The sequence below is a fragment of the Mytilus galloprovincialis genome, chromosome 8 (assembly GCF_965363235.1).
Source record: "Mytilus galloprovincialis chromosome 8, xbMytGall1.hap1.1, whole genome shotgun sequence".
Taxonomy (NCBI): domain Eukaryota; kingdom Metazoa; phylum Mollusca; class Bivalvia; order Mytilida; family Mytilidae; genus Mytilus; species Mytilus galloprovincialis.
In genome coordinates this window covers 13,521,055-13,538,336 of record NC_134845.1, presented here as the reverse complement: position 1 = coordinate 13,538,336, position 17,282 = coordinate 13,521,055, and the positions used below count along the sequence as shown (strand labels likewise).

At 33.8% G+C, this 17,282-nt stretch overlaps 1 protein-coding gene across 1 annotated transcript in view; it reads left to right on the top strand.

The window, feature by feature from the left end:
* Positions 1–607: 607 nt before the first annotated feature.
* Positions 608–17,282, top strand: part of LOC143085123 (uncharacterized) — a 33,656-nt gene continuing 16,981 nt past the window's right edge. Inside the window, exons 1-3 of the mRNA XM_076261305.1 lie at positions 608–714; positions 16,089–16,149; positions 16,552–16,729. Coding sequence (XP_076117420.1) covers positions 16,099–16,149; positions 16,552–16,729 — 229 coding nt within the window. The 5' untranslated portion in view covers positions 608–714; positions 16,089–16,098. The remainder of the gene's footprint in view (positions 715–16,088; positions 16,150–16,551; positions 16,730–17,282) is intronic.

The following is a 17,282-nucleotide window of genomic DNA, read 5'->3' as shown; positions in this document are numbered from 1 at the left end:
AATCAAAAACAAATTATTTTTTTCTCCAAAAACTGGAAACAAACTTTTTTTTCCAAAAAAAACCATAGCCCCCCCCCAGAAAATCAAATGGTTGCTGCCTAATGTATATACAACTCGTATATGAGACAATATCTGAAAAAGTCTACTTTCCATGTCCCCCACTTCACCAGCAATTATTTTTTTATTCAACCATCTTTACATAAAAGGGGCAATCAGTTCTATCGTTCTTGCAACTTTCTTCTTTTCATAAATCGATTGTAAGTACAATTTACGTATTAATATCAATTTTCTAAAAATACAGACAGATGTAGATACATATTAGTCATTTCTTAAAATAGATTTATATAAATTAACCTCTCAAGTTATTTATTTTTAATGTTCCCTCTTAGATTTATCGTAGCATAGTAATTACTGATTTTCAAATGGTAAATAATGTCAATGCTGTCATAAAAAAAGCAAATAGCATGCATGCCATCGAAAGCATCTTGGTTTCCCTCAATCACTTTTTCAGAAACTCTAGAAATCGATCCAGTATTAATTAAGGGAAAATCCTATTCTAAAAATAGATACAGGTATGACCCGGTTGACAGACAGGTAGTAATAATGGCGTTAACATTGTGTTTGAAATGATGATTACTATTGTATGATCATTTCTACTTTTTGAATGCAAGGAAATATGTGAAGTTCAATAACCCGTATACTATCTCAAAATTAGTAAGTATGATTTCATTATTATTATTTTTACATGATAAATATGGTACATCATACTAACACATGTAACAGTGCGGATGTAAGCGGCGAATGCATGCGCTGTAAATGATAATACTATAAATGGGTCGGAAATGTCTGCGATGCAGAGCTAAGGAGACCATTATGCCTAGTGACACGTCATGCACTGAAAAGATGAGAATGTACATGTATAGGATATAACCTTGCCATTTTACAGTAAAAATATTAAAATAGCACTGATTATGATATATATATATAGATGATGTATTGATTACCCCTGTAAATAATCTTGTAGACCCAAAATTGTGTTGACAATGCAAACTCTACTGTTTCATTTAAAACTAATTTCTAAAGTTTTTTATTTTTATTTTTATCTTTTACCATTTTAGATTTTAAGTACATACAAACATAATATGAAACCACACTAGTGCATAAATTTACCCATTACTAATACGGATTAGTAATTCATATCACTTTCCTTTTGCTAAGAGAAATTTAAACAACTGAGAAGTTAGTATTTTTATCCGTTTTAAAATGTATAGTGATCTAGTGATCTATATTGTACATACAATTAAGTTCCTGTTTTTAACTAATTTTTAGTGTGACCCTATAAAAAGTGTTACGAACAGATATACATTGTACATGTAATAATGATGAATAATGAATAGTAAATAAGCATAATCATATTTATAGTCAGTATATATCACTGGGATAAAAGCTGATGACCGTAACTGCATTCACGGTCATCCCAAGATGTCGGATGAAAAATTAGGTCAGTGTGAAAGTGTTTCTATATCATTTTCTTTACAATGCATACATTGGTACGATGTTAATTTATAAAAGATTCACACGGAAATCACAAAGTACTACCGAGAAATGTGTATGAAACATGAAATTGGTGAGGAAATTGGATTTGAAAAGAATCCGTGTGACTCTTTTATAGATTTACATCGTACCAATGTATGTTTTGTAAAGTAAATAACATAGAAACAGACGATACAGATACTGACCTAATTTTTCTAAAGATGACCGTGAATGAAGTTACGGTCATCAGTTTTGTATGTATTTCTTATGGAAGGAATATTCTATGAGATTTTTTTTTTATGTAAATGAAAATTATGAATTCCATAATATGTCTCGATCATTTGGAACACTGAAAGGATGAACAGATTACAGACCCTCATTACAGAAAGAAGAAAGCCTTATGGATTCTCTAGAGAGGATAAAAGGGGAGCCGAGAGAAAGGGGTTGGAGATTAGAGAAACATATAACCCCTGTCAAACCTTTAAACTATTATTAATACTTGGTATTTGTAATTTTCGCGTTTGTTAAATCAATTCTGTCGGACCACTTAAATCAAAAGGGGTTAACTCGAGGTCCAAACGTTTGAACTGATTGTACCCAATGCAAAACTGTATATAAGATGACTAAGTCCATCTTTCGGGCGTCCTGATGGACATTCAGACGAGCATAAAAAAATCTGAGTCATTTTGTGCAATGAACTCCGTCAACACTTTAAAGCTTTAAATTCAAACTTTGCACAATATGTTCGCTGTATTCATAGAACATGTGCACTCCATTAATAGATTAATTTCGCATATACTTTGCATTTTTGATTTTAGGTTAAACTTCATATTTTTTGTCGGCAAAAACAGACGTAGGACCATCAAGACAATTCTTATGCCCAGGCAGACTTTATAAGACATTGCAAAATTATGATATTTAGTTTAATTAATCTTTGTATGCCTTACCTACAATGAACCAGAATGGAAATAGGAAATATGTCAAGGAGACAACAACCCGATCAAAGAGCACATAACAGCCGAAGGACAACAACGTGAAAATCCCGCAACCGGAGGTGTCCCTCAACTGGCTCACAAATAAAAAATGTAAACTATTCCAGTGAAATAGACGTTATTCTAAACCCCAAAATATATAACTGAACTTGAATTATAAAAACTTAAAAGGCTAATGAAGGCAAGACCCTAAATGCAGCGCTTTTTGTGAGACCTCAACTCCCTATACCTCTAGTCAATGCAGAATAAGAAACGCACAGCAATACACACAGTAAAAATCAGATTGTTTCCATCGACTTCATGTGTTAATACCCTCAAGTTCGACTGTGGTATTTCTTCTAATTGAAAATATTACATTACTAGCAGACAGTAAAATCAATGTATTTACTATTGTAATGAAATGATAAGCATGGTTGTACACGTTCAAAGTATTTTTTGTATGAATGCTTTGCTACACATTTTCGTTGGCAAAATAACATAGTATGTGTGGTTCCAGATACATCTTCAAAAAAGTTAGGGTAGGTACACAAATGTAGGTAGGGATTATTCATAATATTTGTTTATTTTACACATGGAGTCTATGGCGGCAGCATTCTGACTAAAACAATGCTTAATGAGAAATGACTAAAAAATCTTTACGGTAGGCTTTTGTTAGGACAAAAAAGTAGGGTAGGTAGGGTAACTTGAACCTCACATATATTTTTATTTGGCCTTTTTGTACTGTTGATCTCATTTACACTGTCTACTCAGCATCAATTAAAATGTATGCTAGACAAATATAATATAATTCGTTTCTTGGAGTGTACATCTGGAATTGCCTTTTACATTTTTTTTATAACGGATATACAAATAAGATTTTGTCGTCTCATACCTTACCATTATACCTGACCATTCAGATCTCTTGAGATTAGATTGACATAGCTTACAGTTGTACCTGATCATACAGATCTCTTGATATTATATTGACATAGCTTACCATTATACCTGACCATACTGATCTATTGAGATTAGATTGACATAGCTTATCATTATACCGGACCATACATATCACTTGAGATTAGATTGACATACCTTACCATTATACCTGACCATTCAGATCTCTTGAGATTAGATTGACATAGCTTACAGTTGTACCTGATCATACAGATCTCTTGAGATTAGATTGACATAGCTTACAGTTGTACCTGATCATACAGATCTCTTGATATTATATTGACATAGCTTACCATTATACCTGACCATACTGATCTATTGAGATTAGATTGACATAGCTTACCATTATACCGGACCATACAGATCTCTTGAGATTAGATTGAAATAGCTTACCATAATACCTGACCATACAGATCTCGTATGATTAGATTGAAATATCTCACCATTATACCTGATCATACAGATTTCTTGAGATTAGATTGATATAGTTTACCATTATACCTGGCCATGCAGATCTATTGAGATTAGGTTGACATAGCCTACCATTATACCGGACCATACAGATCTCTTGAGATTAGATTGACATAGCTTACCATTATACCTGACCATACAGATCTCTTGAGATTAGATTGACATAGCTTTTAATCATACCTGATCCTACAGATCTCTTGAGATTAGATTGACATAGCTTACCATTATACCTGACCATACAGATCTCTTGAGATAAGATTGACATAGCTTAGAATTATACCTGACAATACAGATTTATTGAGATAAGATTGACATAGCTTATCATGATACCTGACCATACAGATCTCTTGAGATAAGATTGACATAGCTTACCATTAAACATGACAATACAGATCTCTTAGATTGGATTGACCTAGCTTAAAATTTTCCTAATCATACAGATCTCTTGAGATAAGATTAACATAGCTAATCATGATACCTGACCATACAGATCTCTTGAGATAAGATTGACACAGCTCACCATTATACCTGATCATACACATCACTAGAGATTAGTTTGACATTGCTCACCATAATACCTGACCAAACATATCTCTTGAGAGCTTACAATGATACCTGATCATACAGATCTCTTGAGATTAGATTGACATAGCTTACCATTATACATAACCATACACATCTCTTGAGATTAGATTGACATAGCTTACCATTATACCTGATCATCATGATCATACAGATCTTTTGAGTTTAGATTGCCATAACTTACCATCATACCTGATCATACAGATCTCCTGAGATTAGTTTGACATAGCTTATCATGATACCTGACCATACAGATCTCTTGAGATAAGATTAACATAGCTAATCATGATACCCGACCATACAGATCTCTTGAGATAAGATTGACACAGCTTACCATTATACCTGATAATAAACATCACTAGAGATTAGTTTGACATAGCTCACCATAATACCTGACCGAACATATCTCTTGAGAGCTTACAATGATACCTGATCATACAGATCTCTTGAGATTAGATTGACCTAGCGTACCATTATACCTGATCATACACATCTCTTGAGATTAGATTGACATAGCTTACCATTATACCTGATCATCATGATCATACAGATCTTTTGAGTTTAGATTGCCATACCTTACCATCATACCTGATCATACAGATCTCTTGAGATTAGTTTGACATAGCTTATCATGATACCTGACCATACAGATCTCTTGAGATAAGATTTACACAGCTAATCATGATACCTGACCATACAGATCTCTTGAGATAAGATTGACACAGCTTACCATTATACCTGATCATAAACATCACTAGAGATTAGTTTGACATAGCTCACCATAATATCTGACCGAACATATCTCTTGAGAGCTTACAATGATACCTGATCATACAGATCTTTTGAGATTAGATTGACCTAGTTTACCATGATACCTGACCATACAGAACTCTTGAGATTAGATTGACATAACTTACCATTAAACCTGACCATACAGATCTCTTGAGATTAGATTGACATAGCTTACCATTATACCTGACCATACAGATTTCTTGAGATTAGTTTGACATAACTTACTTTGAAACCGGATCATCAAGATCTCTTGAGATTAGATTGACATAGCTTACCATTCAACCTGACCATACGGATCTCTTGAGATTAGATTTACATAGCTTACCATTATGCCTGACCATACATATCACTTTTACCATTATACCTGATCGTACAACTCTCTTGAGATAAAATTGACATAGCTCACCATTATACCTGACAAAACAGATCTATTGAGAGCTTGCAATGAGACCTGATCATACAAATCTCTTGAGATTAGATTTATATAGCTTACCATGATTCCTGATCATACAGATCTCTTGTGTTTAGATTGACATAGCTTACCATTTTACCTGACAAAACAGATATAGAGTGTTTAGATTGACATATCTTACCATTATACCTGATCATACAGATCTCTTGAGATAAGATTGATATAGCTTACAATTATACCTGACCATGCAGATCTCTTAAGATTAGATTGACATAGCTTACCATTTAACCTGACCAAACAGATCTATCGAGAGCTTACAAGGAATCCTGATCATACAAATCTCTTTACATTAGATTGACATTGCTTACCATTATACCTGATTATACATATCTCTTGAGTTTAGATTGGCAACACTTACCATTATACCTGACCATACAGATCTATTGAGATTAGTTTGACATAGCGTACCATTATACCTGATCATAAACATCTCTTGAGATTAGATTGACATAGCTTACCATTATACCTGATCATCATGATCATACAGATCTTTTGAGTTTAGATTGCCATAACTTACCATCATACCTGATCATACAGATCTCTTGAGATTAGTTTGACATAGCTCATCATGATACCTGACCATACAGATCTCTTGAGATAAAATTAACACAGCTAATCATGATACCTGACCATACAGATCTCTTGAGATAAGATTGACACAGCTTACCATTATACCTGATCATAAACATCACTAGAGATTAGTTTGACATAGCTCACCATAATACCTGACCGAAGATATCTCTTGAGAGCTTACAATGATACCTGATCATACAGATCTCTTGAGATTAGATTGACCTAGTTTACCATGATACCTGACCATACAGAACTCTTGAGATTAGATTGACATAACTTACCATTGAACCTGACCATACAGATCTCTTGAGATTAGATTGACATAGCTTACCAATATACCTGACCATACAGATTTCCTGAGATTAGTTTGACATAACTAACTTTGAAACCGGATCATCAAGATCTCTTGAGATTAGATTGACATAGCTTACCATTCAACCTGACCATACGGATCTCTTGAGATTAGATTTACATAGCTTACCATTATGCCTGACCATACATATCACTTTTACCATTATACCTGATCGTACAACTCTCTTGAGATAAAATTGACATAGCTCACCATTATACCTTACAAAACAGATCTATTGAGAGCTTGCAATGAGACCTGATCATACAAATCTCTTGAGATTAGATTGATATAGCTTACCATGATTCCTGATCATACAGATCTCTTGTGTTTAGATTGACATAGCTTACCATTTTACCTGACAAAACAGATATAGAGTGTTTAGATTGACATAGCTTACCATTATACCTGATCATACAGATCTCTTGAGATAAGATTGACATAGCTTACAATTATACCTGACCATGCAAATCTCTTAAGATTAGATTGACATAGCTTACCATTTAACCTGACCAAACAGATCTATCGAGAGCGTACAATGAATCCTGATCATACAAATCTCTTGACATTAGATTGACATTGCTTACCATTATACCTGATTATACAGATCTCTTGAGTTTAGATTGGCAACACTTACCATTATACCTGACCATACAGATCTATTGAGATTAGTTTGACATAGCTTACCAGTATACCTGATCATACAGATCTCTTGAGATAAGATTGACATAGCTTACAATTATACCTGACCATGCAGATCTCTTAAGATTAGATTGACATAGCTTACCATTTAACCTGACCAAACAGATCTATCGAGAGCTTACAATGAATCCTGATCATACAAATCTCTTGACATTAGATTGACATTGCTTACCATTATACCTGATGATACAGATCACTTGAGATTGGTTTGACATAGCTTACCATTATACCTGACAATACAGATCTTTTGAGATTAGATTGACATTGCTTTAAATTATACCTGACCAAACAGATCTATCGAGAGCTTACAATGAATCCTGATCATACAAATCTCTTGACATTAGATTGACATTGCTTACCATTATACCTGATGATGCAGATCACTTGAGATTAGATTGACATAGCCTACCATTTTACCTGACCATACAGATGTCTTGTGTTCAGATTGACATAGCTTACCATGCTACCTAATCATACAGATCTCTTGAGATTAGATTGAAAAAGCATATCATGATACCTGATCATACAGATCTATTTAGATTAGATTGTCATAGCTTACAATTTTACCTGATCATACAGATCTCTGGAGATAAGTTTGACATAGTTCACCATTATACATGACCAAACAGATCTATTGAGAGCTTACAATAATACCTGATCATACAGATCTCTTGAGATTAGATTGACATAGTCTACCATGATACCTGATCACAAAGATCACTTGAGATTGGTTTGACATATCTCACCATTATACCTGACCAAACAGATCTATTAAGAGCTTACAGTGATACCTTATCATACAGATCTATTGAGATTAGATTGAAATAGCTTACCATTTTACCTGATCATACAGATCTCTGGAGATAATTTTTACATAGTTCACCATTATACCTGACCAAACAGATCAATTAAGAGCTTACAATAATACCTGATCATACAGATCACTTGAGATTAGATTGACATAGCTTACCATGATACCTGATCACAAAGATCACTTGAGATTGGTTTGACATAGCTTATCATTATACCTGACCATACAGATCTCTTGAGATTAGATTGACATATCTTACCATTATACCTGACCATACAGATCTCTTGTGTTTAGATTGACATAGCTCACCACGATACCTGATCATACAGATCACTTGTGTTTAGACTGACATAGCTTACCATGATACCTGACCATACAGATCTCTTGAGATTAGATTGACATAGCTCACCATTATACCTGATCACAAAGGTCACTTGAGATTGGTTTGACATAGCTCACCATTATACCTGACCAAACAGATCTATTAAGAGCTTACAGTGATACCTGATCATACAGATCTCTTGAGATTAGATTGACATAGCTTACCATTATACCTGACTATACAGATCTCTTGCACGTTTAGATTGACATAGCATACCATTATACCTGACCATACAGATCTCTTGACATTAGATTGACATAGCTTACCATTATACCTGATCATACAGATTTCTTAAGATTAGTTTGACATAGCTTACCATGATACCTGACCATACAGATCTCTTGAGATTATATTGACATAGCTTACAATTATACCTGACCAAACAGATCTCTTGAGATAAGATTGACATTGCTTTAAATTATACCTGACCATACAGATTTATTGAGATTAGTTTGACATAGCTTACCATTATACCTGATCATACAGATTTCTTGAGATTAGATTGACATAGCTTACAATAATTCCCGACCATACATATCCCTAGAGGTAAGATTGCCATTGATTTACATTATACCTGACCAAACAGATTTATTGAGATTAGTTTGACATAGCTTACCATTATACTTGACCATACAGATCTCTTGAGATAAGATTGACATTGCTTTACATAATACCTGACCGTACAGATCTCTTGAGATTAGATTGACATAGCTCACCATTATACCTGATCATACAGATTGATTGAGATAAGTTTGACATAGCTTACCACTACACCTGACAAAACAGATCTCTTGAGATTGGATTGACATAGGTAACCATGATACCTGATCATACAGATTTATTGAGATTAATTTGACATAGCTTACCATTATACCTGACCAAACAGATCTCTTGAGATTGGATTGACATAGGTTACCATGATACCTGATCATACAGATTTATTGATATTAGTTTGACATAGCTTACCATTATACCTGATCATAAAGATCTCTTGAGATTAGATTGACATAGCTTACCGTTATACCTGACCATACATATCTCTTGTGATTAGATTGACATAGCTTACCATGATACCTGATCATACAGATCTCTTGAGATAAGATTGACATAGCTTACCATTATACCTGACCATACATATCTCTTGTGATTAGATTGACATAGCTTACCCTTATATCTAATCATACAGATCTGTTGAGATTAGATTGACATAGCTTATCATTATACCTGATCATACAGATCTCTTGAGATAAGATTGACATAGCTTACTTTTATACCTGATCAAACAGATCTCTTGAGATTAGATTGACATAGCTTACCCTTATACCTGATCATAAAGATCTCTTGAGATTAGATTGACATAGCTTATCATTATACCTGATCATACAGATCTCTTGAAATAAGATTGACATAGCTTACCATTATACCTGACCATACATATCTCTTGTGATTAGATTGACATAGCTTACCATGATACCTGACCATACAAATCTCTTGCAATTAGTTTGACATAGCTTACCCTTATATCTAATCATACAGATCTGTTGAGATTAGATTGACATAGCTTACCTTTATACCTGACCATACAGATCTCCTGAGATTAGATTGACATTGCTCACCATTATACCTGATCATACAGATTGATTGAGATAAGTTTGACATAGCTTACCACTACACCTGACTAAACAGATCTCTTGAGATTGGATTGACATAGGTAACCATGATACCTGATCATACAGATTTATTGAAATTAATTTGACATAGCTTACCATTATACCTGACCAAACAGATCTCTTGAGATTGGATTGACATAAGTAACCATAATACCTGACCATACAGATTTATTGGGATTAGTTAGACATAGCTTACCATTATACCTGATCATAAAGATCTCTTGAGATTAGATTGACATGGCTTACCATTATACCTGACCATACATATCTCTTGTGATTAGACTGACATAGCTTACCATGATACCTGATCATACAGATCTCTTGGGATTAGATTGACATAGCTTACCATTATACCTGACCATACATATCTCTTGTGATTAGATTGACATAGCTTACCATTATACCTGACCATACATATCTCTTGAGATTAGATTGACATAGCTTACCCTTATACCTGATCATACAGATCTCTTGAGATTAGATTGACATAGCTTACCATGATACCTGATCATACAGATCTCTTGAGATTAGATTGACATAGCTTACCATTATACCTGACCATAAATATCTCTTGTGATTAGATTGACATAGCTTACCATGATACCTGATCATACAAATCTCTTGAGATTAGTTTGACATAGCTTACCCTTATACCTGATCATACAGATCTGTTGAGTTAAGATTGACATAGCTTACCTTTATACCTGATCATACAGATCTCTTGAGATTAGATTGACATAGCTTATCATTATACCTGATCATACAGATCTCTTGAAATAAGATTGACATAGCTTACCATTATACCTGACCATACATATCTCTTGTGATTAGATTGACATAGCTTACCATGATACCTGACCATACAAATCTCTTGCAATTAGTTTGACATAGCTTACCCTTATATCTAATCATACAGATCTGTTGAGATTAGATTGACATAGCTTACCTTTATACCTGATCATACAGATCTCTTGAGATTATATTGCCATAGCTTATCATTATACCTGATCATACAGATCTCTTGAGATAAGATTGACATAGCTTACTTTTATACCTGATCATACAGATCTCTTGAGATTAGATTGACATAGCTTACCCTTATACCTGATCATACAGATCTCTTGAGATTAGATTGACATAGCTTACCATTATACCTGACCATACATATCTCTTGTGATTAGATTGACATAGCTTACCATGATACCTGACCATACATATCTCTTGAGATTAGATTGACATAGCTTACCCTTATACCTGATCATACAGATCTCTTTAGATTAGATTGACATAGCTTACCATGATCCCTGATCATACAGATCTCTTGAGATTAGATTGACATAGCTTACCATTATACCTGACCATAAATATCTCTTGTGATTAGATTGACATAGCTTACCATGATACCTGATCATACAGATCTCTTGAGATTAGTTTGACATAGCTTACCCTTATACCTGATCATACAGATCTGTTGAGATTAGATACACATAGCTTACCCTTATACCTGATCATACAGATCTGTTGAGATTAGATTGACATAGCTTACCGTTATACCTGATCATACAGATCTCTTGAGATTAGATTGACATAGCTTATCATTATACCTGATCATACAGATCTGTTGAGATAAGATTGACATAGCTTACCTTTATACCTGATCATACAGATCTCTTGAGATTAGATTGACATAGCTTACCATAATACTTGACCATACTGATCTCTTGAGATCAGATTGACATTGCTTACCATTATACCTGACCATACAGATCTCCTGAGATTAAATTGACATTGCTCACCATTATACCTGATCATACAGATTGATTGAGATAAGTTTGACATAGCTTACCACTACACCTGACTAAACAGATCTCTTGAGATTGGATTGACATAGGTAACCATGATACCTGATCATACAGATTTATTGAAATTAATTTGACATAGCTTACCATTATACCTGACCAAACAGATCTCTTGAGATTGGATTGACATAAGTAACCATAATACCTGACCATACAGATTTATTGGGATTAGTTAGACATAGCTTACCATTATACCTGATCCTAAAGATCTCTTGAGATTAGATTGACATAGCTTACCATTATACCTGACCATACATATCTCTTGTGATTAAGACTGACATAGCTTACCATGATACCTGATCATACAGATCTCTTGGGATGAGATTGACATAGCTTACCATTATACCTGACCATACATATCTCTTGTGATTAGATTGACATAGCTTACCATTATACCTGACCATACATATCTCTTGAGATTAGATTGACATAGCTTACCCTTATACCTGATCATACAGATCTCTTGAGATTAGATTGACATAGCTTACCATAATACCTGATCATACAGATCTCTTGAGATTAGATTGACATAGCTTACCATTATACCTGACCATAAATATCTCTTGTGATTAGATTGACATAGCTTACCATGATACCTGATCATACAAATCTCTTGAGATTAGTTTGACATAGCTTACCCTTATACCTGATCATACAGATTTGTTGAGTTAAGATTGACATAGCTTACCTTTATACCTGATCATACAGATCTCTTGAGATTAGATTGACATAGCTTATCATTATACCTGATCATACAGATCTCTTGAAATAAGATTGACATAGCTTACCATTATACCTGATCATACAGATCTCTTGAGATTAGATTGACATAGCTTACCCTTATACCTGATCTGAAATCTGTTGAGATTAGATTGACAGATATTACCTTTATCATACAGATCTCTCGAGATTAGATTGGCATAGCTTACCATGATACTTGACCATACTGATCTCTTGAGATCAGATTGACATTGCTTTACATTATACCTGACCATACAGATCTCTTGAGATTAGATTGACATAGCTCACCATTATACCTGATCATACAGATTGATTGAGATAAGTTTGACATAGCTTACCACTACACCTGACTAAACAGATCTCTTGAGATTGGATTGACATAGGTAACCATGATACCTGATCATACAGATTTATTGAGTATAATTTGACATAGCTTACCATTATACCTGACCAAACAGATCTCTTGAGATTGGATTGACATAAGTAACCATAATACCTGATCATACAGATTTATTGAGATTAGTTTGACATAGCTTACCATTATACCTGATCATAAAGATCTCTTGAGATTAGATTGACATAGCTTACTATTATACCTGACCATACATATCTCTTGTGATTAGATTGACATAGCTTACCATGATACCTGATCATACAGATCTCTTGGGATTAGATTGACATAGCTTACCATGATACCTGATCATACAGATCTCTTGGGATTAGATTGACATAGCTTACCATGATACCTGATCATACAGATCTCTTGGGATTAGATTGACATAGCTTACCATGATACCTGATCATACAGATCTCTTGAGATTAGATTGACATAGCTTACCATTATACCTGACCATACATATCTCTTGTGATTAGATTGACATAGCTTACCATTATACCTGACCATACATATCTCTTGTGATTAGATTGACATAGCTTACCATGATACCTGATCATACAGATCTCTTGGGATTAGATTGACATAGCTTACCATGATACCTGACCATACAAATCTCTTGAGAATAGATTGACATAGCTTACCATTATACCTGACCATAAATATCTCTTGAGATTAGATTGACATAGCTTACCCTTATACCTGATCATACAGATCTCTTGAGATTAGATTGACATAGCTTACCATGATACCTGATCATACAGATCTCTTGAGATTAGATTGACATAGCTTACCATTATACCTGACCATACATATCTCTTGAGATTAGATTGACATAGCTTACCCTTATACCTGATCATACAGATCTCTTGAGATTAGATTGACATAGCTTACCATGATACCTGATCATACAGATTTATTGAGATTAGATTGACATAGCTTACCATTATACCTGACCATACATATCTCTTGAGATTAGATTGACATAGCTTACCCTTATACCTGATCATACAGATCTCTTGAGATTAGATTGACATAGCTTACCATGATACCTGATCATACAGATCTCTTGAGATTAGATTGACATAGCTTACCATTATACCTGACCATAAATATCTCTTGTGATTAGATTGATATAGCTTACCATGATACCTGATCATACAAATCTCTTGCGATTAGTTTGACATAGCTTACCCTTATACCTGATCATACAGATCTGTTGAGTTAAGATTGACATAGCTTACCTATATACCTGATCATAAAGATCTCTTGAGATTAGATTGACATAGCTTATCATTATACCTGATCAAACAGATCTCTTGAAATAAGATTGACATAGCTTACCATTATACCTGATCATTCAGATCTCTTGAGATTAGATTGACATAGCTTACCCTTATACCTGATCATACAGATCTGTTGAGATTAGATTGACATAGCTCACCATTATACCTGATCATACAAATCTCTTGCGATTAGTTTGACATAGCTTACCCTTATACCTGATCATACAGATCTGTTGAGTTTAGATTGACATAGCTTACCTTTATACCTGATCATAAAGATCTCTTGAGATTAGATTGACATAGCTTATCATTACACCTGATCATACAGATCTCTTGAAATAAGATTGACATAGCTTACCATTATACCTGATCATACAGATCTCTTGAGATTAGATTGACATAGCTTACCCTTATACCTGATCATACAGATCTGTTGAGATTAGATTGACATAGCTTACCTTTATACCTGATCATACAGATCTCTTGAGATTAGATTGACATAGCTTATCATTATACCTGATCATACAGATCTCTTGAGATAAGATTGACATAGATTACCTTTATACCTGATCATACAGATCTCTCGAGATTAGATTGGCATAGCTTACCATGATACTTGACCATACTGATCTCTTGAGATCAGATTGACATTGCTTTACATTATATACCTGACCATACAGATCTCTTGAGATTAGATTGACATAGCTCACTATTATACCTGATCATACAGATTGATTGAGATAAGTTTGACATAGCTTACCACTACACCTGACTAAACAGATCTCTTGAGATTGGATTGACATAGGTAACCATGATACCTGATCATACAGATTTATTGAGATTAATTTGACATAGCTTACCATTATACCTGACCAAACAGATCTCTTGAGATTGGATTGACATAAGTAACCATAATACCTGATCATACAGATTTATTGAGATTAGTTTGACATAGCTTACCATTATACCTGATCATAAAGATCTCTTGAGATTAGATTGACATAGCTTACCATTATACCTGACCATACATATCTCTTGTGATTAGATTGACATAGCTTACCATGATACCTGATCATACAGATCTCTTGGGATTAGATTGACATAGCTTACCATTATACCTGACCATACATATCTCTTGTGATTAGATTGACATAGCTTACCATGATACCTGACCATACAAATCTCTTGAGATTAGATTGGCATAGCTTACCCTTATACCTGATCATACAGATCTCTTGAGATTAGATTGACATAGCTTACCATGATACCTGATCATACAGATCTCTTGAGATTAGATTGACATAGCTGACTATTATACCTGACCATACATATCTCTTGTGATTAGATTGACATAGCTTACCATGATACCTGATCATACAGATCTCTTGAGATAAGATTGACATAGCTTACCATGATACCTGATTATACAGATCTCTTGAGATTAGTTTGATATATTTTATCAAAAATTATAAATTCTTATTATATATCTTCTTTGGCACAATGTTAATGTACAATTTTTGGATTAAAATTTTATTTTGTGTTTCAGATTTACAATTATGGGTGAAAAATACATTATGTATAGCTTTAAATGGTTTTTGCTACTCTTTGTAAGTATTTTAACATATGCTTTAGAGCTAATAGACCACCTTGGTCATGTACAAGAAATATGAATATTCATTACCAGACATGGTCGGGTGGTTGTTGCTTTGACATATTCACATTTCCTTTCTCAATTTTATACAATGTATTTATTTGTATAATAGTCCATTGCGTTTAACTGTTGAAACGTTTACTTTGAACAAGTTGAATCACTGCTGTTTGACCCATTTATATTTATGAAATTTGTTTAACTATTGCTTTAGGCGAAACCAAGCATAACGTGTTTACAATCATATAGACAATCATATCGCGTTTCCTTATTTTTATCCTAAACTTTTTTTTCTTTTTATAATTTTTTTAATCGATGTATTTTTTTTGTCTGTTTGTAATTTAAGTTTTTCTATTTGAAGATTTTTGTAACAACACCAGTGTTAAGCTACCCTGAGTTTGAATGTCCATCCCGAACTGAATGGAAATTAAGAGCTGCCAGTAAATGTAACATTTCTGAGGGTTATCACTGTTTATTTGATGAAAATACTGATGAGTTTGAAGAATTTTGTGACACGAGATCATATAATGATCCAGCAGGTTGGTTACCTGTGTTTTGATTAAAGAAACTGAAATATTATCAGTCACACTCTATATATGTTAATATATTGTATATTGAATACTAATTATATACTTTACGATGTTCGCAACGTGTTAATGTGCTTCTACGAAAACAATCATCGACACGAAATAACCTGTGTGTGTTTTTTCTTGGAAGAAAACTAATACAATTTCATCCATATTTTTTTATTCGAATATACGTATTGCGAATACGTAATTTAAGGTTATGTAGATTTTTTTGAACCTGTCTATATGCAAATTAAACATCAAACGAACAATGCACGAGCAGGAGGTGATCACATATGATAATTTACCAAATACGGTATTTTTTAGATAATATTTCGTACACAGATATATAAATTGCACACACAATATCTTTATCAAATACATTTTGAAGCATCACATATTTTTTGTTGAACCGGTAGCGTCTTTGCCTTGATTGAGAGACTTCGGGTCAAACCAAACTTCAAAATGTCATTCCCTGCTCTCCCGCTAAGCATACGACATTAAGAAGTTAAAACAAGGACTGGTC